This window comes from Triturus cristatus, chromosome 3_2, assembly GCF_964204655.1.
Source record: "Triturus cristatus chromosome 3_2, aTriCri1.1, whole genome shotgun sequence".
In the NCBI taxonomy this organism is placed as follows: Eukaryota; Metazoa; Chordata; class Amphibia; order Caudata; family Salamandridae; genus Triturus; species Triturus cristatus.
Window position 1 is genome coordinate 732747084 of NC_140584.1, and position 27005 is coordinate 732774088.

The window sequence follows — 27005 nt, forward strand, 5'->3', positions numbered from 1 at the left end:
ACACTAACGTATTAACTGAGGGAAATTTGGAAGCCACTGTCCAACTTTTCTACTCCTGTGAGCGGGAAAATCAACATATGAAAAATACAGAGGCTTTATTGAACTAGAAGCCTTCAAAAATAAGCCACATTTCCTTCAATGAGATTGTATTCAGATATGAGGATCATGCGATTCCCCTTCAATAAAGGGGAATAGGTGGAGCTGTGTACTTTGCTGGGACTACAAGGGCCACTGGGCCTCTGAAAGACAGTGCAATCATGAAAGCCTGACAGACATAACAGGATGAGAGGGACAAAATAGCCAGTTATTATGTGGTGTAAATGCCTGGATTTTTAGGCTGAGTGACGTGATTAAGCAGTTTGAAGCGGTACAATCCAGAAGGCCCAATACAATACTTTGCTATGCTGAAAGCTGCCCTCCGCCATGGACTGAATTGCCCCACACATAGCAAATACCATACTTTTCAAACGTCTACTTCCTCAAGTTCACATTTGACCAATGCCTATCACTCATTCACTTTTTAATCCACTTTCACCCTCACTTTATGCTCCACTCTTGTACAGATTGTATGCCCCTCCCATCTTACATTTAATGCTTTATAAATTAAGTTCCACAGGCAATCTGCAATGTAATCTATGGTCTCAATCTCATAAACATTATTCAGAGTGCTTATTTATGAAGCGAAATAATTACTGGGTGCCATCAGCACAAGAGTGTTTTTTTTTGCATGACATGCTTGAGAATGTAACAGAGGTTGACAGGTATCAAAGGAGGCTGAGTGTGAAAGTTGTGTGAAGGTACCACACAAAAGGGATAGGTTTTTATTTTTGCACGGTTATATGGCACAGCTGTGGCCCAAGGGGATTGGAGAACTTTATAAGAGAGCAATAGCTCGTGAAAGAAGACAATTGAACATTAGAAAAAAGTAAGAACATTATCAGTACAGTCAGGTCAACGAAAAGGAGATCAGGTGATGTAGAATGGAAAACTAATAGTAGAATAAAAACTGTTGTGTTAGTAGCATAAAAACTGTTGTGTGTGGCTGGAGAACATTTTTCAAATGTGCACAAGACAAAGCAATACATTAAAGGCTCAAACTCAGAGTTCACAGTTAAAGCTAAATTGCCGGTAGTGGGGCTCCAGTTAGGATGTACAGGGCAACCGTCGTACCTCAATATCAGATTTTTTTAAAATCATTTAAAACTAACTGCACTTTAACAGCCAGGTTTCTAATTCGATTTCAATCTCAATCAAAACATTGTTTAAGGAATCCACTCAAGTGGCATGTAATCTCCTTCCAGCCGCAATAAATATCTATAGCAACAAGATGTCAAAAGCATGTATTACAACAAATCACACCCCTTACAATGACAGACCCTGACAATGTTAATAGTGCTTAAAATGGCAAATATAAAATCTTGCTTTAGGCAAGGTACAAAACAACTTCCTTAGACAAATGTGCTGCAACATATTAGCAATCATGGGCTTCAAACACTTTAGGTACGCTGATCCGAAAAGTACTTACAAATCTGGATGAGTTGTCGTTTCTTACAGTTTTAGCATTTCCAAAAGCTAGTTGTAACAAAACAAAAAAAAAAAAAAAGATTTAGTAAGAACTGTAAACCCATAGTCAAAACATATGCATATACATTGATTTAGAGAGAACTATATCCTGATTATTAAAGCTGGCAGAAGGCTTAGACATATGCAATCTTTTTGTCACTTGAAGAAACTTTTACCCAAAATACCGTTAAAACAGCAGTTCCCGGGACTGATTTGTAAACAAAATATATCAACAACTTAAAAAGTTTAGAGTTGGCTGGTCCAGTACCAATAGTATTTTTATTTTGCCTAAACTGACTTAAATAATAGAATTCCCTTCCACTATATTAACACCCATATAAGTTCCAGAACATGACCACTATGATGAATGCAGGAATAAGGTACTACCAACACAATCATAAAATTACCTCCTTCCTTCTCAAGCCACAGCATGATTAGAGTGGCTGAGCCTTACTAGGCATCCTGCCTGATCTAAACAGAATCCATCTTTGATGTTCATCTAGGCATATTGTGGAGGGTGGTTTGCTTATATTGGATTTGTTCTATTATAGCTCAGGTCGCGGGTGGAGCATAAGGCAAGATTCTAGTCTGGCATCAGAATTTAGAAGGCCAATACAATGTCTTGGAAAGATCTTATGAATATTTTTTTTTAAACTCGCAGGGCACCGTGATACTACTTGAAACAGATAGCACTTATCAGGCAATAATAGGATTTGGAGGTAGGGAACAATGGCACTTTAGGCTGGACTAATTTCAGTGCAAGTTGTAGCTAGCACTTGTAATATTGTTGAGTTGTGGTCGGTAGGTTGTGGTAGTTTTATTGGATACTGGTAGACTGGCAGCTTGTACAACCTTCGAATGGCCCATTCATTTCCTAATTTCAAACTCTGCAACTGTGAGTATCTCAAGAGTCTCACAATTTTTGTTTTTTTATTGTCTGCTTACAACAATGAGCTTTCCTTATTTGGTCCCACAGATATATGCCTGTATCAGTAGTAGGATACTCCTGAATATAATGAGGGGCTCGGTTAACTAGAGGCCTTGGTTGATGTAGACTATGGCTGTTCTGCTTAAAAGGATACAGGATAGGTACGGTTGTGTCCTTGAGAATCCTGCCCAAACAGGATTCTCATTCATATGACCCCTGTGTGTGGGACCTCTATCCAATGTCTAGGAGAACACTGAAACACAAAACATTTTCGTTTGGAAAATGCTGTATTCATGTATTCAGAATGAATTGTTCTCTTTTATATACAAGTGTGTTACTGCGGTACACACATAACGTACATACACAACAAACAAAGGTAATACTTTACATAGGTGACATACATAAGTGATAGGATTGTGACTGTACACACCACAGAATTACAAACCCTCATCCCAACAAAAAACAGATTTCCTACATACAATGAGTTTCTGATTTTAGCAACAAAAAGCTCCCTATCAAAACCTCCTTTGCTTTAATGGGTCTTGTTGGGAAGGGTTGCTAGACCAATTCCGTCAACGTTTTGACCCCCTCATGTGTGCTTGTCATTGTCATCACCACGGGGTCTTCCTCAGGACAGAAAAACAGTTGTGTATGTCCTTATAAATAATAGGGATGATGGAGCCCAGCCAGTCTTGATCCACATATATCTAGGAGTGGAGAAATCTTCCTCCTTAAAATTAGCGTATTCGAAGAGGCAAAATTCCTTCGCACCTTCAAAAATGGCAGGGGTAACTGCTCCCCATGTGTTAGTTTAATTAGGCACAGTTGTGAAAATAGCAGAGTATTTCAGAGTCCATTTAGGCAAGAACCTGGAAAAAGAGATGACTTCTCGCTCTCAGCCATTGCCGGAGAAAGAATTTCCCGAACGTAGTCGGGGGATAAACGCTGGATTTTCCAGGTTCGTGCCTAAATGGACTCCGAAATACTCTGCCATCTGCGCAACTGTGCCTAATTAAACGAACACACGGGGAGCAGTTACCCCTGCCATTTTTGAAGTGCGAAGGAATTTTGCCTTTTCAAATACAATAATTTTAAGGAAGATTTCTCCACTCCTAGATATATCTGGATGACGCCCGGCTGGGCTCCAGCATCCCTATCATCTCTATAAGGACATACACAACTGTTTTTCTGTCCTGAGGAAGATCCCGTGGTGATGACAATGACAAGCACACATTATGAGGGGGTCGAAACGTCGATGTTAATGGTCTAGCAACCCTTCCCAACAAGACCCATTAAAGCAAAGGAGGTTTTGATAGGGAGCTTTTTGTTGCTATAATTAGAAAGTCATTGTATATAGGAAATGATGCGTTTTTTGTTGGTATGAGGGTTTGTAATTCTGTGGTGTGTACAGTCACAATCTCATCACTTATGTGTCACCTATGTAAAGTATTACCTTTGTTTGTTGTGTATGTACGTTGTGTTTACTGCAGTAACGCACTTGTATATAAAGGAGAACAATTCATTCTGAATACATGAATACAGCATTTTCCAAAAGAAAATATTTTGTGTTTCAGTGTTCTTCTATCATTCTGAATATATGAATACAACAAAAAATTTCCAAAAGAAAATGTTTTGTGTATGTGTTCTTCTAGACATTGGATAGAGGTCCCACACACAGGGGTCATATGAATGAGTGTACTGCTATGGTAGCAGAACCACTGTTCTCATACTGCATCAATCTCCAGGTTATGTGCTTTACTGGGTTACCCCATTGAGTTTAATGGCAAACAGGATTCTCTAAAGAACCTGCACAAACCCCAAAGGTATCTATAAAAGTAATTGGCCAGCGACTGGCTCTAACCCCTCCACTGAGCAGCAACTGAAAGCTATGACTAAAACATGAATTTTTCACAGGAATTCAGAAGACACTTCCACCTTCTTGCTTTTCCCCCCAAAGAGTGCCAGCAGGCATTGCGGTCATCTAATTTCCACTTGCATACACCAACAGTCTTGACCAACGTGATAAAATATGCGTAGAGTGCAGAAAGCCACAGATCATCTAATGTTAGATCAATGCAGGTGAAAGTTCGTTTCACTTCCTAACTACCCATTAGTGACATCATTCAATTGTGTTTCACAGATTCGGCGTATCTATTTCTAATAGAATTCCTACCCTTCCAAAATACCTGTACATTTAAGAATTCTAAATAGTAATGACGCAGTTTAACAAATGCATTGTGCCCACCCAAAAGGATTTGAAAGTGGTGTGTCAAATTGATTTGGCAGATAGCACCATTGAGCAAAATTACTTTAACCTTGTCAAAGTGCATCATTTTCAGACAGAAATTCTAAGCTCTTTTGCAAATTAATAGAGGCAGAATTGTAACCTGCTGTACATAGGAATCGTCATGTTCTGCAGGGCACAGCTAATTTGCACAATTAACCGATGAGCGTTGTAAAAAAAAAAAATGCACATGTGCAAAGTGAATTTTGTATTCAAATGAAGGGGCATGTAATTCAATTATAGAACCGTCCAAAATGTAAATTACACCAAACCACATGCATTCAAATAAGTCAAAGACAAATTACTTTCAATATATATATATTTTTTTATTAAGAGTTTACTACGGCAGTATTAGGAATTTACTAGTCGGACGAGAAGAGGGCAACCTGGATTTCACAAGATTACAAAATGTAAGCATCAATTCCTTATGCCCATCACCACACAAAAACAGACCACCAAGTGGTACATGGTTAGCACGATCAGCTGACAACCGACGGGCCCTACTTAAATCTCATCATGCTCTATTAAACACTAGGAAGGAATGTCAATAAACCGATTCCCAATGATGGACAGCTTGATTACAGAACCTGAAAAATATAGAACATCTGACAGTTTAAATATATAAGCACGTATCCGGAGTGACATTTGACTGCAAAGGTTTTTAAAGGGAGGAGTCAAAAATATGTCTCCTTCATTAAACACAACTTGTGTCATACGATTTATAAAATGAGTCATCTGGTTATTGTGTAAATAACCAAAACTCCTCTTACAACATGTAGCGCAACAATATACTCCTCGATCAGGACACTGACCTTCAAGAACTGGATTAGACTGCAAAAGCTGCTCCTTGACTTGATTCACTTCAGCTCCTTTTCCACAGACAGCTGCAACGTAGGACATAACCAACTTGCTGGCCTCTGCAGAACAAGAATAAGGCATAACATTTAGGATTAGAATGCACATCTACATTGTTGTAGCATATCTATAACAATTAGCCTGCCGGAAAGTGTTCCCAAGGAGAAAGGAGAATGTCGAAGTAGCGTAATAAATTAATGAATAATTATCAATTATTAATTAAAACGTTTAATAAATTTAAAATAAATAATGTAATAATAATGAATATATTAATTGATAAATGATCAATTCATAAAGCAAATGAATGAGGCAAAATTCAATTTCGGTGGATAACAGTCCACTAAAGCTGATTAAGAAAAAAACAAAAAGTGCTAAATATGAGACCTAGCTACATTTCCCCCGTGCCCCCAGAAAGAAAAGCATTCCAAATACAAATTTGAATAAAAATGGGTAGCCAGAAGCAAGGGCGTGGCTTAGGCGCCGATCAGGATGGCCACACAACGGTGAGGATCTGTGATTCCCCGGCTTCTCTGCTCAATTAATCCAACACAACCATCCGAAAACCATATCAGCGGGGAGATGGGGGTCTTGGGGGGCAGCCGAGCGTAGGGAGGTCTGCCCCCGGGATGTTTGGGGAATGGGAGCGGCACGGTCCTCTGCTCCGCCCCTTTTTGGGCTTGTTGGGCTTGTTTGGCTGTTTTTGGGCTACTTTATAGCCCAAGGGATATTTAGCTCTCCATTTTGGGTTTCCATCCACCATTTTGTAGTATGCTCGGTGGCTGGTGTTTGGCTGTTTCCAGCATTTTTTCAATTGAGGCCCCCCCCCTCCCTCTTTTTCCTTTCCTTTCATGTCCCGGCTCCCTTTCATTGGTAGTGCTTGTCCGGTAGGTTTAGGGTCCCTTAGAGCGGCATGGCATTTGTCGAGTGTTAGGAAGGCTGGGAACTCCACAGGGAGGAGAGGCTCATCGCTGAGGCGGCTTGCTTGTGACGTAGAAACTCCATAGAAGGCGAGCCTAGGCGCTGCGACGGCTTGCGTGTACCCTTGGCGGTACTTGACCGCAGGTGAGATTTATGTGGGTCCCGTCTCCGGAGAGCGAATCTGGTGGGGGTATGTGGTCGCAGGCTCTCATTAGGAGAGTATCTCGGTGTTTTCGGCATCGGGGTATGGGGGAGGTGGGATAATTTTCCGTTCGGGGGTAGAAGGGGTGCAGCCTGAGTTTGGCTTCGAAAGGCACGTCTCTAGCCGAAATTTTGTGTGGAGGCTAAAAATAAAAAAAATAAAAAAATTTTGGGGTGGTTTATTCGGCCATCATTCTTTCAGTTTTTAGGCAGGGGTTTTTTAGAAGGGTTGGTAAATACCAATGCCTCATTCAAGTTGTGGTCTTAGGACCAGGGCGGGATTTGGAGGCAGCTGTGCGTGGTCCTCGGCAGCTGCCTCGGCCAGGGCTGGAACATGCAACAGAGGGGGGGCTGGGCCCCCTTTGGAGCCAAATGGGCGTCTACACACTTGAGTCTTCCCTCCCACCCCCCCCCCTTTCCTTTGACGTCAAACCTTGGTAGGCTACAGCAAGCGGAGGCGGGGACTTTTCAGATGGGGGGGCTGAGGGTTCTCTGCCCACCCCCCTTTTTTCTTTAACTTCTTGGCTGACAGGGCTGCGACCACAGGTAGATTCGGCATGTCACGCTTAGCTCATTATTCGGAGCATTACTTTATAGCCTGTAAAGGGGTCAGCTCATTATTTTTTCCTCAGAGTGGAGTGGCTTTTCTTCTCCCGCTTCTGGAGGGTTAGTGGGGTAGGTGCAGGCCCCGGTTACATTGGGATGGCAGTTAGGATATAGGCAGGGCCAGCATAGCGGGCAATTTAATTGCGGCGGGATCATTTCTGCGGTTTCCCCGACACGGGAGGGCACTGTACGGCCCCAATACCCCGTGGTGAAGAGAAGGCTGGGCCCAGTACGGGCACGCTGGACCGTCGGGGGACCACAAGATCACTGCCACATGTAGGCCCCGTGCGGCTTCGGCGGTGCACCAGGTCAAGGGGGACAGTACTCCCTCTGGCGAGAATTGACAGGAGCGTCATGGACCACAAGATCACTGCCCCATGTAGGCCCCGTGCGGCTTCGGCGGTGCACCTGGACTACAAGATCACTGCCACATGTAGGCCCCGTACGGCTTCGGCGGTGCACCGGGCCAAGGGGACAGTACTCCCCCTGGCGGAAATTTACACAGAAAGCGCTTGTAGGTTATGGTATGGCTGGAAAGTTATGGTACGGTTTTCAAGGTAGGCGCTATGGTATTATGGATAATGGTGGAACGCTTTTGGAAGGAGCTATGGCACAATTGGTAAGTGGTGAGCTGTTTTGGGTCACAGGTTTGAAAGACAGGTTTCCGGTTCCTGTCGATGCTGTCAAAGTATGATGAGGATGTGCAGTTGCGCACAAGGTGTAGGCGGGAAATGCCGCCGCGCTTAGGGCCAGACACATGGAAATATCCTGATCTGGACTATGAGGGATTATTTAGTGAAGATATTTTGCAGGAGGCACTAGGGGAGGGGATCTCCCCATTTTGTTCTTGACATTTTCCAGGATCACGCATTCGGGCAAGAGGGCAGAAAGGTCAGTGTATCAGGACAGCGGTGGAGAAGCTGACAGGAGGTGAACAAAAGGGGATAAAGGGTGGACTACAGCATGGACACCGGTGCTGTCACCAGGTAAAAGTGCAGCAGCTTAATTTGGGTGTCGGGTAGAATTGAGGAAGTAGCTTTGGCATGAGAGTTCAAGATGGGGTTAAGGTAAGAAGGCAGGAAGGTGCTGCGCTGGGGACTATAGGCTTACACTACAGGAAGGGCCCGTAGCGTTGGCTATATGGCGTAAGCTGGCGATTAAAGAGAAAAGCTGATGCTGGCGGTGCCGGCAGATGCCTTCATACCGGAAGGCACTGAGGATTTTGTAGGTAGTTGGGTAGGCTGACAGGCCCCGGGGGTACACTTTTTATTACCATTCTTATGGTAGATGGCGGCAGGGATATAGCAACACGGGCAGGCGTATGGGAACTGCTTTTAATTCTCATAATAACTTTGATCCTTTAATACTCTGGATTGTGGCGGTATAGTGCCACAATAATTACGTTAGTGGCCAAGGGCAGCGGCTCACGCTTGGTCCGGGGACTCTCAAGAAGGTAAGGGGCAGTAGTGGCTTTCCGTCCAAGGTTATTATGCAGGGAGTGGCTCACTTGGAAGGTGCAAGGGAGGAAGGGGCCTGTGGCGGCTACAATTTTGCAACTGGAATGCCATGGTTGACAGGGCATTTTTGGGGTAACATGCTACTGGTGAAAAGGGATCACTGTGGGGTGGCCAGTTTCCGGCGGATGCCTGGATATTTTGGGGCGTTCAGGTGGGTCTTAAGGGTAACTTTTGACGTCAGAGCCATTACGTTGGATCCAGTGACCAGTGAGGTTGTTTATATAGTGATACGGCCGCCATGATTGGGATAAAGGGGGTTTTTGGGTACGTGGGAGCACAGGAACAGATAGCTGGACACGTTTTAGAGCTGTCATATTAGGACAGGGAGATCTAACCTGGGGCCACGGAGGTCTGGTTATGGCAGTGATAAAGCAAAACACATTCGGGGATCATAGGCGATTTGGGGCACAAGAGCAGACAGCTGGACCCAGGTTGGGGGCTGCCAAATACAGCTGGACCCAGGTTGGGGGCTGTCGAATACAGCTGGACCCAGGTTGGGGGCTGTCGAATACAGCTGGACCCAGGTTGGGGGCTGTCAAATACAGCTGGACCCAGGTTGGGGGCTGTCAAATACAGCTGGACCCAGGTTGGGGGCTGTCAAATACAGCTGGACCCAGGTTGGGGGCTGTCAAATACAGCTGGACCCAGGTTGGGGGCTGTCAAATACAGCTGGACCCAGGTTGGGGGCTGTCAAATACAGCTGGACCCAGGTTGGGGGCTGTCAAATACAGCTGGACCCAGGTTGGGGGCTGTCAAATACAGCTGGACCCACGTTGGGGGCTGTCAAATACAGCTGGACCCACGTTGGGGGCTGTCAAATACAGCTGGACCCACGTTGGGGGCTGTCACATACAGGTCCGTGAGATGGAGCCTGAGGCCAGGGCGGCCTGGTTAATAATGGTGATAAAGCAAGTGCGGTTAGTTTGACAAGTCACCCAGTACGGCACTGGCATATTCGAGGAGTGCAGAGGCGACCTTTGCGGTACCATCGGCAACTTTTTAGAGCTGTCATAGTAGGACATGGAGATCTAACCTGGGGCCATGGAGGTCTGGTTATGGCAGTGTTAAAGCAAACACAATAGGGGATCATAGGCGATTTGGATTTGGGGCGCAAGAGCAGGCAGCTGGACCCAGGTTGGGGGCTGTCAAATACAGCTGGACCCAGGTTGGGGGCTGTCAAATACAGCTGGACCCAGGTTGGGGGCTGTCAAATACAGCTGGACCCAGGTTGGGGGCTGTCAAATACAGCTGGACCCACGTTGGGGGCTGTCACATACAGGTCCGTGAGATGGAGCCTGAGGCCAGGGCGGCCTGGTTAATAATGGTGATAAAGCAAGTGCGGTTAGTTTGACAAGTCGCCCAGTACGGCACTGGCATATTCGAGGAGTGCAGAGTTGACCTTTGCGGTACCATCGGCAACTTTGTGGATACATGGCCCAGAAGTGCATTTTGGTGGTACCTATCAGCGATACAGCAGACAGGTGGACAGTACAACAGTAGCACATGCTGGAGGAGTTTGTGTGGATATTTGGGGTACCCTTGGCAGTTTATAAAGCGACTGACCCAGTACAGCACTGGCATGCTGGAGCATCAACAATGATACTGTGGCCATGGAGGCACGGCTGATTGATGGCGATTAAAATTGACAAGGCGGTTCCGGGGTGCCAGGGGAGGCTTGACAGTTATGGGAGGTATGGCTGAACTGGGGGAATAGTTGACAGCATGAAAGTCAGCCATATCAGCACGGCACAGTCATTCCGGGGGGTTTTATATTGAGGTCGGTGACCATGGAGGTTCTGGGTTCAGGTGGGATTAGAGTGGTTTAGCCTGGTTTCACGGACTGCGGAGGAGGTTGGACAGTGCTGGGAGCTCAGGGGCACATGCAGAGCACTTTTGCAACAAGGAAAGCAGCTGGAATTAGTACGGGCGGCCCTCTCATGGGCATTGTATTTGATACTGTGGCAAAGGGGGCATGCTTAACAAGGGGATAGTTTTACCGTGCCTTTTTTCCATGAGCTGTCAGGGGGCGCGGGACAGCTTTTTGGGGCAGCTGGGGCCTGGCTCAGGGGCCTGTGACAAAATGGGCGGACAGTGGGTCCCTGTATGGCGCTAAATTTGTTTTGGGGGTTAGTATGCGCAGGTCGAAATCTGAGGGCATGGTATCAGCGTGTCATGTGACGGGGGAGGGCTCGGACATCGCTTTTGCTTTCTCCGGCTCACAGTTGGATGAGTTTCTGTAAGAGGTACTCGGTTACAAGGCTTGCGGGGCTGCCCTGCTTTACAGGGAGCGAGAGAGGTATAAGACCAGTATGAGGATTAAGATTGGTACAGTTTCTTTGGCAACTTTTGAACAGGGACAGTGTCTTGTGCGTGGGACAACAGAGTGGTCCGCAGCGAGGGTCGTTTTGGTCATGGATACTTTACATTTGCCAGACAAGTGGGTTTCAGGGTTTTGGGGTTGGGGTGGGGGTTTTAGGAGTAGGGATCCCCCCCATTTGTTCACGCCGGAGACTGTGGCTCATGGGCAGAGGTTATTCCTTAAGTTACTCAGGTTTGGCTCTGGAGACCCCTATAGTTGTGGTTTTTTCCTGTGCCTCAGGGTGGTTTTGGGGTCCCCCCCTTTCGTTAGGAAGTGGTGCGGTTATGTAGTATTGATTAGGGGTAGCTGTAGTAGCCTCCTGTGGACAGCATTCATACAGATTTTACATGCCTACAACAAATCGGGGAGGTCTTCGCAGGGTGGAAGTATTTAACTTTAACTTTCATGTTTGTTCTGGGAGGTGTAGCTCTTCCTTGTGAGTAAAGTGGCACCGGTCTGGGGCTTGTCAGGTCACAGTGGGGGGGGGGGGGGCAAAGGGGCGAATTGGTCCAATGTTCTGTGTTGCTGTGGAGCTGCAGTCACACAAGTTCTTGGGAGTCTGGCCAGGGGTCAGGGCATTGCGGACATGGGGTCTTGGGTTGATGGGCATGTAATGCGGTTAACAATTTGTACCGGTCGGGGGGAAATGTTCTAAGATGTTTCGTTTTCTGAAACATTGTGGTTGCTTTTCAGCGCGTCTACAGTTGGAAGCTATGGGGTGTCTGCTTCGATACTGGAGGAGTCATGGTTTATATGGGAAGACCAGCAGGAACGAGAGGCAGACTCGGGGTTCCTTGGCCCCGCTCCGTATCGTTTGCACATGAGCTTGTATAGGAGAAGGGGGCTTGTGGGTGAGGTTGCTGCTACCCTCTTAAGATATGTGGTTGGGGGGCTCGGAGTAGGAATTTCCATACAGGTGAGTTACGCCAGTGGTCGAGCGACGACTGGGTGGGCTGAGTGCTGGCCATGCGGGGCGGGGTATGGGGACTTTACACATGGAGGCATTAGGACGTTGTGGAAGGGGTCTATGGTGCCCGGACGTTTTTTCCCGAAGCCCTTGGGCTGGCTTTATCTATGACTTGTGGGTATTTCTAAGGGGGTTTTTTGTTTTTCCTTATCTCACGGATCGGTTGGTGTCAGGTGCAGGCTACTTTTTCGGAGGCTAGGTCGGTCCCCTGTTTTCTTTTGGGGGGCAGAAAAAGGGGGTAGTTCACCCCCCCCCTTTTTCTGGGTGGCGGTTGGCTGTCAAGTTGGCATGTTTTAGCCAAGTTCATTCGTTATTGACAGAGGCAATCCAGGCTAAAAGGGGACGGGTAGACAAGTTCACGAGGTAGGATCTTTAAGGTGCGTTAGGAAGTTAGGTTAGTGACAGGTTAATAGTCGTAAAGGTTAAGGTTGGAAAGTCAAAGGTAAAAGGTTAAAGTTCAAAGGTCAAAGTTCAAAGGCAAAGGTCAAAAGGTCACACCAAGGGTAAAGGGTAACGTTCAAAGGTCAAAGTTCGAAGGTCAAAAGCTAAAAGGTCACAGTAGATGGTACTGAATTGCAGGTTTTAAATGTTGTGTGGGTGAACCTTAGGGGTGGGGGTAGCGTTACATAGGTAACAGCTTGTATAGTGAGGTTGTAGTTTTGTAAGGCATTAGGCCAAGGGCCTTTTTAATTGTGATGTGCACCTGTTTCAATAAAAGCGGCCTTTTCCACACTATTTCGGTGTCAGTGGTCTGTGCCGGGCCCCATATTCCCCAAATATAAGTTGTAGAGACAACAGCGCAGTGTAATCCGGACAAGTGCGGTCGGCGGCTGAAGAGCACAGCCGACATCGTAGTTGCGGCCTGGCGAGACTGGAGAGCCCCAGGCTCGATTACTGAGCTGTGCCCGATAGGACCTCTGGCAATAAAAGATACGGGCGACCGCAGTGCATCGAGCTGTCAATCTGTAGCCAACTCACACCACAGAAGAACAGGCAAGTGTGTCCCTGGGATGGGGGGGACCCGGGAAAACACAAGTACTGAACCAGCAGTCATGAAGGGCGGCGGACAAACGGAAATGGGCCCCATCATAGAGCGGTGCCAGGGAGGAACTGTGGCCAGACGGGGGCACGCCAAGGAATTTGGAACTCAGGAAACCACCGGCTAGCGCAGCTCACGGGTTCAGAGTCACACAATAAATGCATGAAAGAGGGGAGCAGAGCGAGGAAGAAGCACTGGTGCAGAATCTAGACAATGGCATACAGCCCCCAATCTAGCAGAATGGCGCAGACTTAGGGCATGTGCCTGATGGCCCGTAAAGAGAAAAACAGTTTGGGGCAAGCAGTGATCCTGAAGGGTGACTCCTGAGTCACAACTAAAGTGAGGCAAGGGCCACCCCACGGCAAGGATCTACGTGTCCAACAAACGTGGCGTGGGAAACGAACAGAGGAAGACGTGATCAGAAAAGAAAGAAGGATCAGTCATTTTGAGTGCGCTGTCTGGAGCAGGCGGGAACCCCGTGGCTTGAACCGCGGCTAAGGACAGGAGTCAGAGGTACCTAAAAGACTCTAGTGGTAACAGGTATTGGTGTATCTGACCCCGAGATAATTCACAAAGCCCCAGTACACAGGAAAGGGGCACCACCATAGAGAAAAGTAGTGTAACAAACAGCGTGTTGGGGCAGAGGGAAGATCGGCCCATTACTTGGAACTCTAGCACTAATGCCAGAAGGTGGGTGCTTAATCAACCAGAGAAAACCAAGGCCCAGGGAACTGGTCCAGGCATAAGCAGAGCAGTGACAGAAGGTGCCCGGTTCCTCGCCATTAGCATACCGCAAGAACCCATTGGGGTTAAAAGGTACACCTAAGACACGAGAAGTGGACCATACTCAGTAAGGCCCTCACGGGGTTTCAAAACACTGGTCATAATGTCTGGCAGCAAGGAATCAAAAGACACACTCCAGACTAAATTGGACAAGTTCGCTACCCAGAAACCGACCGAATCAGATGCAGCTCCTAAAGGAAGATGGGGCTGGACTCGGTCAATGGGGACCCGACATTAAAGGACATCAAGGACGCCATTGCAGGCATGCGCACGTCTATGGAACACAGAATGGACTCAATAACTATTGAGGTGACACTAATAAGGGCAGACCTACATAAAATGAGTGAAAAACTCAAAGCTGTGGAAGTGGTCACCACAGAGTTGAGTGGCGAGGAAAAACAAATGCGACAAGAAATTAAAGAGCACCAGGCCGCCAGTAAAAGGACAGAGAGCCAGCTGGATGACTATGAAGGCCGGTCACGATGGAACAACATCAGAATAATCTGGGATCCCAAGAAAGCAGATGGAGCAGCAGCAGACCTCTTTGTCGAAGACCTAATCAACAACCACTTAAAACCAAAGAACCTGTCCAAATTCTTCACGGTGGAAAGAGCGCACAGGATCCCGGGAGGTAGACAAAAACCGGGAGCTCCCCCACGACCGCTGTTGGCAAGACTTTTAAATTTCAGGGACCGAGACATACTACAAAATGCCCGTTCGGACCCCCGATCAAGAAAGAAAACTGTGAAATAGCCTTCTTTCCAGACTTCACGATTAATGTGCAGAGACAAAGGTGCACCTTTCTGGACATCAGGAAGCAACTTCGAAACAAAGGTATTCAGTACTCGATGTGGTTTTCCGCAAAGCTCTGTGTTGAAGGAGAGGGTAGGGCCTGGTTTTTCGATACCCCGGAGTAGGCGGTGGATTGGCTGGAAGGATGGAGAGCGGCAAAAGAGCACAACGCCCGACGAGTAAAGGAGCAACCTTCAGTAAAAAACCTGTCCCAACAGGGGAGGGTGGTGAGGCTCACCAGTGATAACAGACTTGGGGAATAGCAAAAACTGCTAGGAGACCTCCGGGCGCCGTGCCACCTTCAGACCGTGACGACCAAGGAACGCTAAGTGACTATCAATATTGTTCGACTTATACTGATATGTGTGTATAAAAGACATGGATGGTGGGTGCTATGGAACCTGATCCACCCCGTTACTTATAAATAGTTTAGATTTATTGCGACAAGCCCTCTGCGTGGTTGGGGATATGGGCAGTTCTGAGCCCAGAGTGCAGGGGAGCAGGGAGGGGGGAAATTGGGCTTTGCTAATTTTGTTGTATTAGTTAGATGACAGAACTACACAACACAGGTAACAGGAGGAGGAGGATCTGTCCTGTTGGCCACACTGACCAGCTCCATGACTGGGTACAACCGACTAAACATTGAGGAAATGGTTGATGAGATGAAGGAAATCAGTAAACACCAACATGTGCTCATCAGGGGCCAAAATATTTAGGCTCTTGTCTTAGAACGCAAATGGATTGGGGGACAAGCTTACAAGAGAAATAGTACTGCAATTTATTAAACGTCATTCCCCTGAGGTGGTCCTACTCAAACAGACACACTTAATTGTTAACACCTGTAAGGCCCTAGCTCGGTGGGGCTACCAGCTGGTGGCCCACACCATGTTCCCCACTGGGTCGAGGGGAGTGGGCATAATGTCGAAACAATACTTTTCAATGGTGATGGATCAAATGCAAACCAATGTCTTGGAAAGATACGCTGCAGTGTCAGGAAGCTGGGAGGGTGAAGAACTGACCATTGTGTTGGTGTATGAGCCCCTGGGCCTACATGCGGCGCCGTTCAGAGATCTGGGCAATGTCATGCTAACATTTTCCTAAGGGAGGCTAGTAATGGGAGGAGACTTTAATTCTGTAGAATCAGGACGTCTTGACCGGCATCCGCCTCCCTCGCCCCCCCCCCCCCCCGAGATACAAGACCCACACAATTGATCCTACCTAACATCCTGGAAGCAATGGGACTTGTCGATGCATGGAGAGTCCATCATACCACCAAAGCACAGTACACATTTCACTCAGGGGCTCATAGTAGTCTCTCCCACATAGACTACATCATCATCCCGGCTGACCAGGCGAGACACATTAAAGAAAAGCGGCATATGGCACGAGATATATCCGATCATTCTCCAATATGGGCACATGTGGTGGTCGGGAGAGGACAGGTGGGAAGAATAGCGCCAATAAACCCCTGGCACCTCCGAAGCCTGAAGGTTTAAATATAAATTACCTAAGAAATAGAACACTATTTTAAGGAGAATGTGGGATCAGTGGGATCAGTTCAGATACTCTGGGAGGCCTTCTAAACAGTTGCACGGGGACAAGCAATAGCCCAGATTGCGGGGGCACGTGAGGAAAAAAAACACAGAACTCATTAGATTAGAGGAGGAAATCCTGAAACTAGAGGGGGACCTGACGAGAACTGGGGCACAGGACACAACACACGTTTTCAACCTCAAGAAAGAAGAATATAGAAGTGTGGCTAAAGACATGGTAAAAACGTTAAGTAGGGACAAACTCGGTAGTGTATATGAGCTCGGAACATGTGAATCTCTTAGTTACAGAGCTACTAGTAGACACTGGAAACACTCAGATCCACAGCAAATAGCAGATGAATTTGCTAAACACCATAAGCTTAACCGAGCCCTGTTTCTGGGGACACTTACCTGCCAGCAACCTTGCCACCACCTCCACAGAGTCCTGCCGCCAGTGCCGCCATTCCGGGACCACAATACCCGGCAGCACCAGCACGGCGCGCACGCCGCCTACGCGCACAGCAAGCGCCAGGAGGTGCTTATAAGGCTTACAGGGCTCCGGTGGAGCGGGAGCCCTGTTTCTGGGGACACTTACCTGCCAGAAACCTTGCCGCCACCGAGTCCTGTCGCCAGTGCTGCCATTCCGGGACCACAATACCCAGCAGTACCAGCGGCGAGCACAGCGCGCAGGCCGCCTATGCGCACAGCAAACGCCAGGAGGCGCTTATAAGGCTTTCAGGACTCCCGCGTCGCGGGACGCGCGTGGGCAGCGCCGGGCCAAGGGCGGGCCAGTCTTTGCCCGTCCAGGACCGGCCGGGCTGGGCCACCCCTCTGACATTACCATCATTATTTAGCTGCTTCCTGCAGTGGTGAGTGGGGTTTTTGCATCCATCCCACGCAGTGCGTAATACCACGTCTATTGACACCATGCTGGAGAGGGCGATGAACATAGTCAGTACTGAGATTGAATTGACCGAGGCGCTTGTCCCTGGGCTTAACAAAACCTCCTTCTGCCACACAAAATGAGAACATCGATGTAAGTGCCCCCCAACTAATGACACATAGTGAGGTTGATCATGGCCTACATGGCTCACATTTACTAACCGGAGAAAATACACTGGGTGCTGAGGAAACTGGTCACATAGGGGTAATAGTAGACCTTGCATCCGGGAGTTGCCCAATTGACAACTACAGACATATCCCCGAATCCAGAAGTATGTGGAGCGAAAAGGAAGACAGCAAAACCAGTCTGCTCCAAATGGAAACAACCTCCACGCTTGAACTCCCAACGTACCACGCTAAATACGTGGATCCAGGGCCCAGGGACCGAAAGCCCCAGTGGACCGAACACCCTGCAGCGACCCAATTGATTGTTTCATTGGAAATTTTAAATGATTCTGCACACACTCAGATGGAATCTATACATACTCCTTTTTCTAAGTTTACACTTGGGGACACTGCTATTGACATTATTATAGACACATTGTATGACCGAGTTAAAGTGTTGATAAAAACTTTGCAAACCTATGGAAGCGCTTAGATCGTTTGGAATCCCTAACTACTAGGGTAAATCCCCCAGCAAGTAATCTAAACAGCCATCCCAACAGGGTAGCCTCCATAAAAAATTAGTTCAGAGCAAGCAACAACTGTCCATAACTTCAAAGCAGCCCCCTGTCTCCTGTGATACGAATAGTAAAACTAGAGATCACGTGTGGATTGGTTGGCTAAATACAGGGTACATGAGGTCTGACATAAAAGATATTTTAATGGTACGAAGGGTGGGTTGGGTTGGATAGGCGGAAACAATTATCCGGGGCGATTGTATTGTTATTAATTTCCGCCGGCCAAGCCTTGTTAGATCAATATTGGCCGCAAGGGAGATTAACTGCCCCCTACCTACAAACATCTGTGCACTACCCCTTGGCTTCTTCTATAGACCACCATTTGAACAGCAATCGCTAATCAGCCCCTCATACCAGTCCGTAAATAGGTTCTCTGCCATTTCTGATCTCGATACCCTTGATTGACCTTTATTTAAATCTCAATTGATCTAACCAGCCCCTCCGGCACCTATGGCGATTATCCCAGCTAATAACGACCCGAAGGCTGAAATTATTCTTGTAAATGATCGTCCTGAATCACTATTACAGGTGTTGAGCTGGAATGTGGCCGGATTGGCTTCCAAATTAAATATCGATGAATGGGTCAATATGGTAAATAAACACGACATCCTTATGTTTCAGGAGACTTGGGCACTCAAAGAGTTATATCATGAAGGATATGAATGTTTTAATATTATCTCTCCCCATCCCAAGCAAGGCAGACCCTCAGGTGGTCTATCGATATGGGTTAGTATCGCATCAGGCGGCAGTGTAAAATCAATTCCCACCAAAAATGCCAATTTTCAAGCTTTGATATACACATGGGGGGTTTCGATTTGTTTTATGAATTTTTATAATAATGATTTTCTAACCATACCTAATGTGAATTTTGTTAACCTCTTCAACTTTAATTTGGATATGGATAATTTATTGGGAAAGCAAAGACAATATTTTTAAGTGAGGTCTGCTTCCCAAAGTTTGGGAAAAAGCCTCAATCCTTCCCCTTCTTAAGAAAGCTAACCTGGATCCTAAGGAGCCTAATAATTATAGGCCTATCTCTCGTCTTCCCCTACCGGCCAAGATGATTGAAAGGGAAATGAACCGTCAGTTAAGCTCCTTTATTAATATCAACGGACTTTTAGATTCTACTCAGTTTGGTTTCCGCACAGAACACAGCACAGAGCTGGCGCTGATTAAGTCAACTGAGGAAATTAGAGAAGTACTAGATCAGGGTGGAGCTGCGATTCTGATTATGTTGGACCTTTTGGCGGCCTTTGACACGGTCCACCATGAAGAATTGTTGGACCGGCTAGGCGAAAGGGGGGTTACAGGCAAGGCCCTCGCCCTTCTAAAATCTTTCCTCACCAACAGAACCCAAACAGTTGACGTGGGTAAAGATTGTTCAAAGCCATTCTCTCTGCCTTGTGGGGTTCCACAGGGGTCAGCGCTCAGCCCCACGCTGTTTAACATATATGTGTCTCCATTGGCAGCCCTTATTCGATCATTTGGCTTCCAGCTGACCTCCTATGCAGATGACACACAAATAGTGTTATCTATACAAAAGGGCAAAGAGGCTGAGACTGGTCGGGACTGCTACAATTGTATGCAGTCTATTGCAGGCTGGATGTCAGCAAATTGCCTCAAGCTAAATGCAGGGAAGACTGAGGTGATTATCTTTACTAATCCCTCAAATCTCTGGTCAACCGACTGGTGGCCAGAATCACTGAGTTCACCCCCAGCCCCCACTGGTAAGGCAAAAAATCTGGGAGTGATGGTGGACTCTAGACTGTCTTTCGGGGACCTGATTGGCAGAGTGGTATCCTCCTGTTTTCATCTCCTTAGGATCATGCGAAAAATCAAGCATTTTCTTCCGGAGGATAGCCTTAGGACAGTAATAACTGCGCTTATTCTGTCTCGCCTAGATTATTGCAATGCCCTGTATCTTAACATCCATAAAAGGCAGCTCAACCGACTGCAAGTAGTGCAAAATGCAGCCGCTAGGGTCCTTCTGGGTATCCCTAGGTTTGTTTCTGCCAAGAAGGGACTTCGGGACCTTCATTGGCTCCCAATGAAACAACGTATAGAATTTAAGACTCTATGCCTGGTCTTTAAGGCCCTTGAGGGGCATGGCCCTGCCTTTATGAGACAACACCTTCAATGGTACACCCCCCCAGGGCTTTACGTTCAGCCAAGGCAAAGTTGGTAAAAGTTCCACGCGTTAAAACTGCCAGTTGGGGGGGCAGGAGCTTTTTCTGCTGTGCCGCAAAGGCCTGGAATAGCCTCCCCCTGCAGCTTAGAGGAGCAGTTGGGCTCCTAGAGTTTAGAAGGGGTTTGAAAACTTGGCTCTTTTCTTAATTGAACTTTTCTTTTGACCTTGTAGGCTACGTTTCAGCGCCAGGACACCTTAGGGTAACAGTGCGCTTTATAAGCATCATTAACATAACATATGTTTGGGGGAGATTTTAATGCGAAGATTGCAGGGGGAAATACCTTGACCCCCATTCAGCATATTTCAGTCAATCCGTGCAAAAGGGGGTATGAATTAATAGATCATTTATTAAATAGCAGTCTTTCAAATGTTATGGACATTGCAGCAGTAAATAATGAGGATAGTCTAATACCCACTTATAGAGGTCTTGGCCGAGCCTCAATTATAGACTATGTTTTTATATCAGCACTATTAGAAGACCATTTAGCTGCAGCAGAGGTTAAAGCATCCATCTTTGGGGATCATAATCCAATTTTAGTCTCTTTTAGGACTGCCCTTAGACCTGACCCTAGAAAGGAGCCAGGGACCGATAACATAGAATCTTCCACAGACAACTAAAGAGTTAGATGGAAAGGCATGGATTGCCCCAGGGTGTTCCAAAATATGGTAAAAACCTATCCATCACTTTGTGAGACTGGTCTCACATTGGACAATCCTAACCCAGAGGCAGTTATTGCTTTTTTCCTACTATGTGCAGGCATTAAAAAACTGATTGAGACCTGTAGTTCCACTCAGTCCCGACCCTAGGTGGTTTAACAGCACTTGCTCTAGGGCACACAGAGAACTTAGAGCCGCCCTATCAGCTTCCCCCAGAGACCCTAACCTGATCAGATTATTAAGGTATATTTATGAAAGAGCAGTGAAGCAGAGGCAAGATGTGATTTTAAAAGAGCACTGGAGTAACTTGGCTTGTGCTGCAAAGCTTAATAATACAAATGGTTTTTGGACAGCCGCCAAGTCACTGAGAGCGTTTGGCAAGACACTCACCCCGTTAAGTTGTAATATAACGAGTGAAGCGTGGGTAGCCCATTTTTCAGATATATATGCTGTTACATCTCAGTGCGAAGATACTTTCGACAACCTCGCTGCTGCTCAAATCCAAATATCTTTATCGGAAGTTGAGGATGCAATAAACCAGAGCCTGGGCAACAAGGCCCCGGGCCCGGATGGGCTACCAATCTAGGCCAGAGTTTTGGGCCCCTTTGCTACTCAATGTTTTTAATAATTTGACAACTAAAATCCCCAATACTTGGTCTACATCTGTAATTGTTCCCATCTTTAAAAATAGAGATGGGATCCAACCCGAGTTGTTATAGACCAATCATTCTAATTGACAATACCCTTAAGATATTGGGGAGGGTCTTATTTAACAAAATCAGAACTTGGGCAGAGGAAGAAAACATATTAAACAAATGCCAGCTGGGTTTCCGAAGTCATCTTGGAACGGTGGAACAGTGTCTCAATCTTAATTTAATTATAGGAAAATATACCATTGCTCGACACAGTCCCCGCTACCTAGCATTTATGGATCTTCCCTCCGCATTTGATATTGTTAATAGATCTCGGCTCTGGCAATACCTTTTAGACTACGGGTTGGACAAAGACATGGTGTATTTTTTAGCGTATTTACATAGGGATTTAAGGGCTCAGGTGAGAATAAGCACGGATGGGGCAGTTTCAGGGAGTATAGTGGGTGGAAGAGGTGTCAGACAAGGGTGTGTCATTGCCCCACTTTTGTTTATTTTATATGTTAATGAGCTACATAATGCGTTGTCTGACCAAACCACAGATGTCCCAATCATTAATGGTAATAAACTGCCTGCTCTATTATATGCAGACAATGCTGTTTTAATGGGACGCACATCCAATGCTCTACGTATTTTAGTTAGGGGTTTTGTAGTTTTTATGAATAGTCTGAATCTTTGCACAAATTTTAAGAAATCTTTTTTAATGTGTTGTGGTCCTAACAAATGCCTTATTAATGTCATTACCTCGGGCTCAGATATCCTGTTACGCACTCGCACTTTCCCGTACTTGGGTTTCAATTTTCAGATAATGGATCCTGGGCACCTCATTTGGCATATGGCCGGACCAAATTTCTAAAAGCAGTTAATTCGATAATAAGTCTCCCTCAACCAAAAAGAATCGAGGTACTACTGTCCCTACTTAAAATTTATAGGACACAATGTGTACCAATCATGACTTATGGCACTGAAATTTGGGGTTTTATAAACCTGAAAAGCGTGCAGGTTGAAGAAAATAGATTTTGCAGGAGAATTTTGGGGTTACCAATTTCATCATCTACTTTTGCCTGCCATAACGAGTTAAAATTATCTTACTTAGAGGATTATATTAGGTCCCGCCCTGTCATGTTTTGGCTGAAGGTCTGGCAAAACCCGGCAGCCTCGCTAATAAGGGAGATTATAGTGGATTGTTTAAAATGTGACAGGGGAGGAGACATACCGTGGCTCGCAGAAGTACAGGCAAATCTGACAAGAGTTAACCTTCGTCATATCTTTCATAAACCAGACCAACTAGATGGAATTGATAAAAAGATTGTCCGCAAATCCTTATACAAACACTATGGGGACATAAGATATGCACAGGAACACAAGAAAGTATCCGTGGCACAATATATATTAATGGCAGAAGAAGGTGGACATTCCTCTTGTTTACCAGCTAGTTATCTTTTAAGAGATATCACTCAATGGGAGCGAAGCCTTCTTGCTCGCCTTAGATTCGGCACAATAAAATACTTGCTGTGTTTTCCCTTAGGCTATCAACCCAATATTGAGGATTTGGCTTGCCCCTGTGGCAACCTAGGAAAGCAGTCTATGTTGCATTTCTTGTTCTTCTGCACTTTATCAAAAGTACAGTATGCTGCTACTGATCCCATTTTTTAGGGCTAATGGAATAACGGATTTTAAGGTTGCATATAAAACTAGTCTTCAGCTTAATGGTGAGGATTTAACATTTCGAGTTTGCACTTTTCTAAAAATGGCTATCCGCTCACGTTCGTCCATGAATTCTTGAATGTTGGACTAGGACGCACTATATGCACTTTTTGATTTTATACTTAAACAGGGTAATATGTGATATGAGCGATATCTGGACGTATAGAGCACCATGTATGGAATTTAATAAGTTTGTCCTTTTTTGCTGCTATTTTTCTCAGTCCTATTTGCACTTTGAACATTGGCACTTTCTCACACGATGCTGCTATTTGCAATACTGGTTATAATCTTGTGATGATTATTACATTGTTTTATGTGGTTTGCTTTTAATAGTAGCTGAGGGCTTTTTACTGTGACTTAATAATGTGTCCATCCTTGCTGCTCTCTTCTGAAATATTTGCACTTTAGCATATGAAGCTGCTATCGAACATGCGTGATAATTCTGCAATGTTTCACTGAATTGTTTTATAGTCGAGCTCCGTTCTTAAAACATAAAAGCTTTTATGATTAATTATTTGAGAAATGTTTTTACTTTTATGGATAGTGCATATCCGAATAAAGATCAATGAAACTGAAACTTAACCGAATCTTATGCCACTCGTCATGAGGAAGAATCAAGATGCCTATTGTCAGATATGATACTCCCGACGTTCTCAACAGATAAGGCATTACTGGAAAGCAACCTCATGAATGATTAGGTTGGGCAAGCTCTCAAAGGTCTCTAATCCGGGAAGGCGGTGGGTCTGAATGGCCTCCCCATTTAGTTATACAAGAGCGGAGAGAGGTGCCAGCTTCCTCATGACCAGAGAATAGCCACTCTGGTTGTCATACATAAAGAAGGTAAACCCAAAAATAAATGCTCCTCATATCGACTCATCTCGTTGCTGAATGCAGAGGTCAAAATATTAGCTAAATTGTTGGCCTCCCGTATGATCCAGGTCATCTCTGGGTTGGTCCACACTGACCAATCGGGCTTTATGCCATCCAGGAACACATCACTAAATCTCCGCCGACTTCACAGGGTCATGGGAAGGGTGGACACTTTTGAGAGAAGATGCGGTGGTGGTATCTTTAGATGCCACCGTGGTGTTTGATACCGTTCAGTGGCCCTACCTTTTTGCCATCCTAGAAAAACTTGGATTTGGTACCAACTTCACCAGTTGGGTGTGACTCTTATACACTGACCCACTGGTACAGGAAGTCATGAATAACAAAAAAATCAGTCGTCTTTGCCGTTCGCAGGAGGACTCAACAAGGCTGCCCCTGGGGAGGAGCCAAGATGGCGATCGGGACGGCAGCGTAGGCTCCCGGCTCCGTGAACCTCCACATCCCGCACAGATATCCTGCATGATATCCTTAGCCTGCGCTATATGCCCGTGTTGGTGGCTGAGAGCGGCAACCGATCGTGTGATTTTGAAGTTTCTGGCGGCGGTACCGCCGGAGAAATCTCCATTTGAAGTTTGCGGCCTGTGCAACCCTGGAACCGGGACCTCGGGTGGACAACGTGGCCGGGCGGCAGTTCAACAACAGCGGCCATTGGTGACTGGGTGGAGTCTGAGTACCGGAGCGGTGCGAATATTGGCCTGAATTTCGCTGTGGTCATTCCTACCACTGAGCGTAGCGGAACGAGCGCATGCCCGGGGTGGCAATTCCAGGATTCTCCGGTAATTGCCTGAGCCTTTGCCGGTGAGCTGCCCGGACGCTGCCCGTAACGCGTCCCGATTTCCGCGGACTGCTCCCGGATTTTCGCGGGCGCTGGTCCGTGGTGGGGATGACTGTCACCTGTGGTCACACACTGGATATATATTTTTGTCTGCTCCCGGAACTCTGTTTCCAGTGACATGGAACTCTATGCGCCTGTGCCTGAGTCCCGGTCCCAATCTGGGATGAACCTACCCGGCGGCCATCTTGCGAGGATGGAGTCTATCATCCTGTACACTGGGTCTCAGCAAGATTGGGAGTGTGTGCCTAAGAGGAGCGTAGCGGAGCGGGCGCCGGGAGCTGGGCTGGGGTACGGTGACCTTCTCGAAGCTCTCGGTGCCCTTCATTCCACCCTGGTTCACGGCGCCTCGGTATTGGGGAGAAAGCTTGATAGTGTTGCTTTAGCGTCGGAACAGGTACGATCTGCCTGTCCCCAGGCACACAGGGACTTGTCACACTTTACACAGGAGGACAGTGTCGTGGCCGCCCCTGTGAATAGGGGAAAGCTGGAAACTTCGGACAATGTGCCAACGTGTGATCGGCTGGCTGTGGGTCCGGTCTGTTCCGGAGGTTTTGGATTTGAGCGGGGGGTGGTGGCTTTGTCCCACGCGCAACCTCCGGCGACCCAGGCAATATTCCAGCAACAGTCGCCTGCTCTGGCTGATTCCGCCTTCCTGGACCTTGTGTGCATTACAGATCCTGGGGCAGTACTGGGAAAGATGGTCCTCCATAATGTTGACTGTGTTGGTGTTCAGAGACGTCCACCCTACATGTGTGTGTCGCTTCCTGGTCTTTTTTGGACGCTCCTCATCCTTGTAACATTGGACATGGCACTGGGTCGATGGGTATGCATGGGTGGATTCGCAAAGAGTGGCCAAGGATAAGGCTGATCCTTCAGAGGTTGTCATCTAACAGGCGGGCGGGCACAGGGGTTGCGTGCTCTCACGACATAACTGATATTGTAATAGGTGCATAATGCTCCCCATTTTTTTTTTCTTTGACATGGTCGATTTTGTGTTTGTTTACTGTTTGCTTTGGGGAGGAACATATTGTGCGGGAGGGAGAAGCCGGGGGCATGTTTTGAAGGCCCTCCTCCAGTTTCTTAATACTCTCTTTACTCCCCCGTCTGGTGGGGTTTCCTTTCTTACTCCATGTTCTCTGTTTCTTCTATATTTCGGGTCTGGTTCCGGGGCGACAGGCACACTGCTGGGGGGGGGGGGGGGCCGTACTCATCTGCAGAGGGGCAGGGTGGGGGGTTGGGGGAGGGGATTCTTTAGGTTTTTTCCTTTGTTTCTATGGTCTCCTTTTTCTTCTCTTATTCTTCTTTGTCCTTTTTTTCTGGGGTCAGCACGGTAGGTCTCCTTTGCTGCCAATCACTGTTTATGTGTGCCTCAATTTCCGTGGTGATTTCTGGGTCTTAGGGCAGGGGACTGCAGGCGCAAATGGTCGTGATATTCCTCCACATCCTGAACCTCCTGTTTTAGCGCCATTGCCTGGATAGATTGCTGTTTATTGTTGGCGTTTAGTGTTCTGCCTGCCATTTTTTGCTGCTGGGAAATTGTTTGGCACCTGATCCTTCTATCCCTTATTATAAAATGAAAAACTTTTGTATCCTGGTCCCTATTTGGGCTGTTCGGTGGCCAAGAGTATGCTAGCATGGAGAATCTGCTCCCCGAGGTGCTGCCTGTGATTAAAATTTGCTTCTGTTACTCTGACTGCTTAGCGGCCGGCCCCAGGGGTTGTAGGCCCATACTTGTCTTTTGTTGAAATGTCAATAAAGGTTTTTACAAAGAAAAAAAAAAAAAAACAAGGCTGCCCCTTGTCCCCACTGCTATTTGCATTGGCACTGCAACCCCTAGAAGCATTGATCCGTAAAGACCCCAATATCAGGGGCTTAAGATAGTTGGAGGACCGTATCTCCCTTTATGCAGATGATATTTTATTGTACCTCGCATCACCGGGGAGATCACTACATAGGGTTCTTAATATATTCCCACATTTCTGCAAATATTCGGGTTATGCTATTAACTGGACAAAATCATTGATATTAGTATTGAGGGGAAGCTTTCCTCCCCTGCCCAAAGGTTGCAGGGTAGTGGAAGCCACAGATGGCTTTAAATACCTCAGATTATCACC

The 27005-nt window shown here is 46.6% G+C and overlaps 1 protein-coding gene across 4 annotated transcripts in view; it reads right to left on the reverse strand.

Moving 5' to 3' along the window:
- MYO1B (myosin IB) overlaps positions 1-27005 on the reverse strand; it is a 715692-nt gene that overhangs the window by 477683 nt on the left and 211004 nt on the right. For all 4 annotated transcript variants that reach the window (XM_085648784.1, XM_085648782.1, XM_085648783.1 and 1 more), the window contains exons 5-6: positions 5588-5692; positions 1526-1572 (exon numbers count right to left, since the gene is read on the reverse strand). In XM_085648784.1, coding sequence (XP_085504910.1) covers positions 1526-1572; positions 5588-5692 — 152 coding nt within the window. The remainder of the gene's footprint in view (positions 1-1525; positions 1573-5587; positions 5693-27005) is intronic.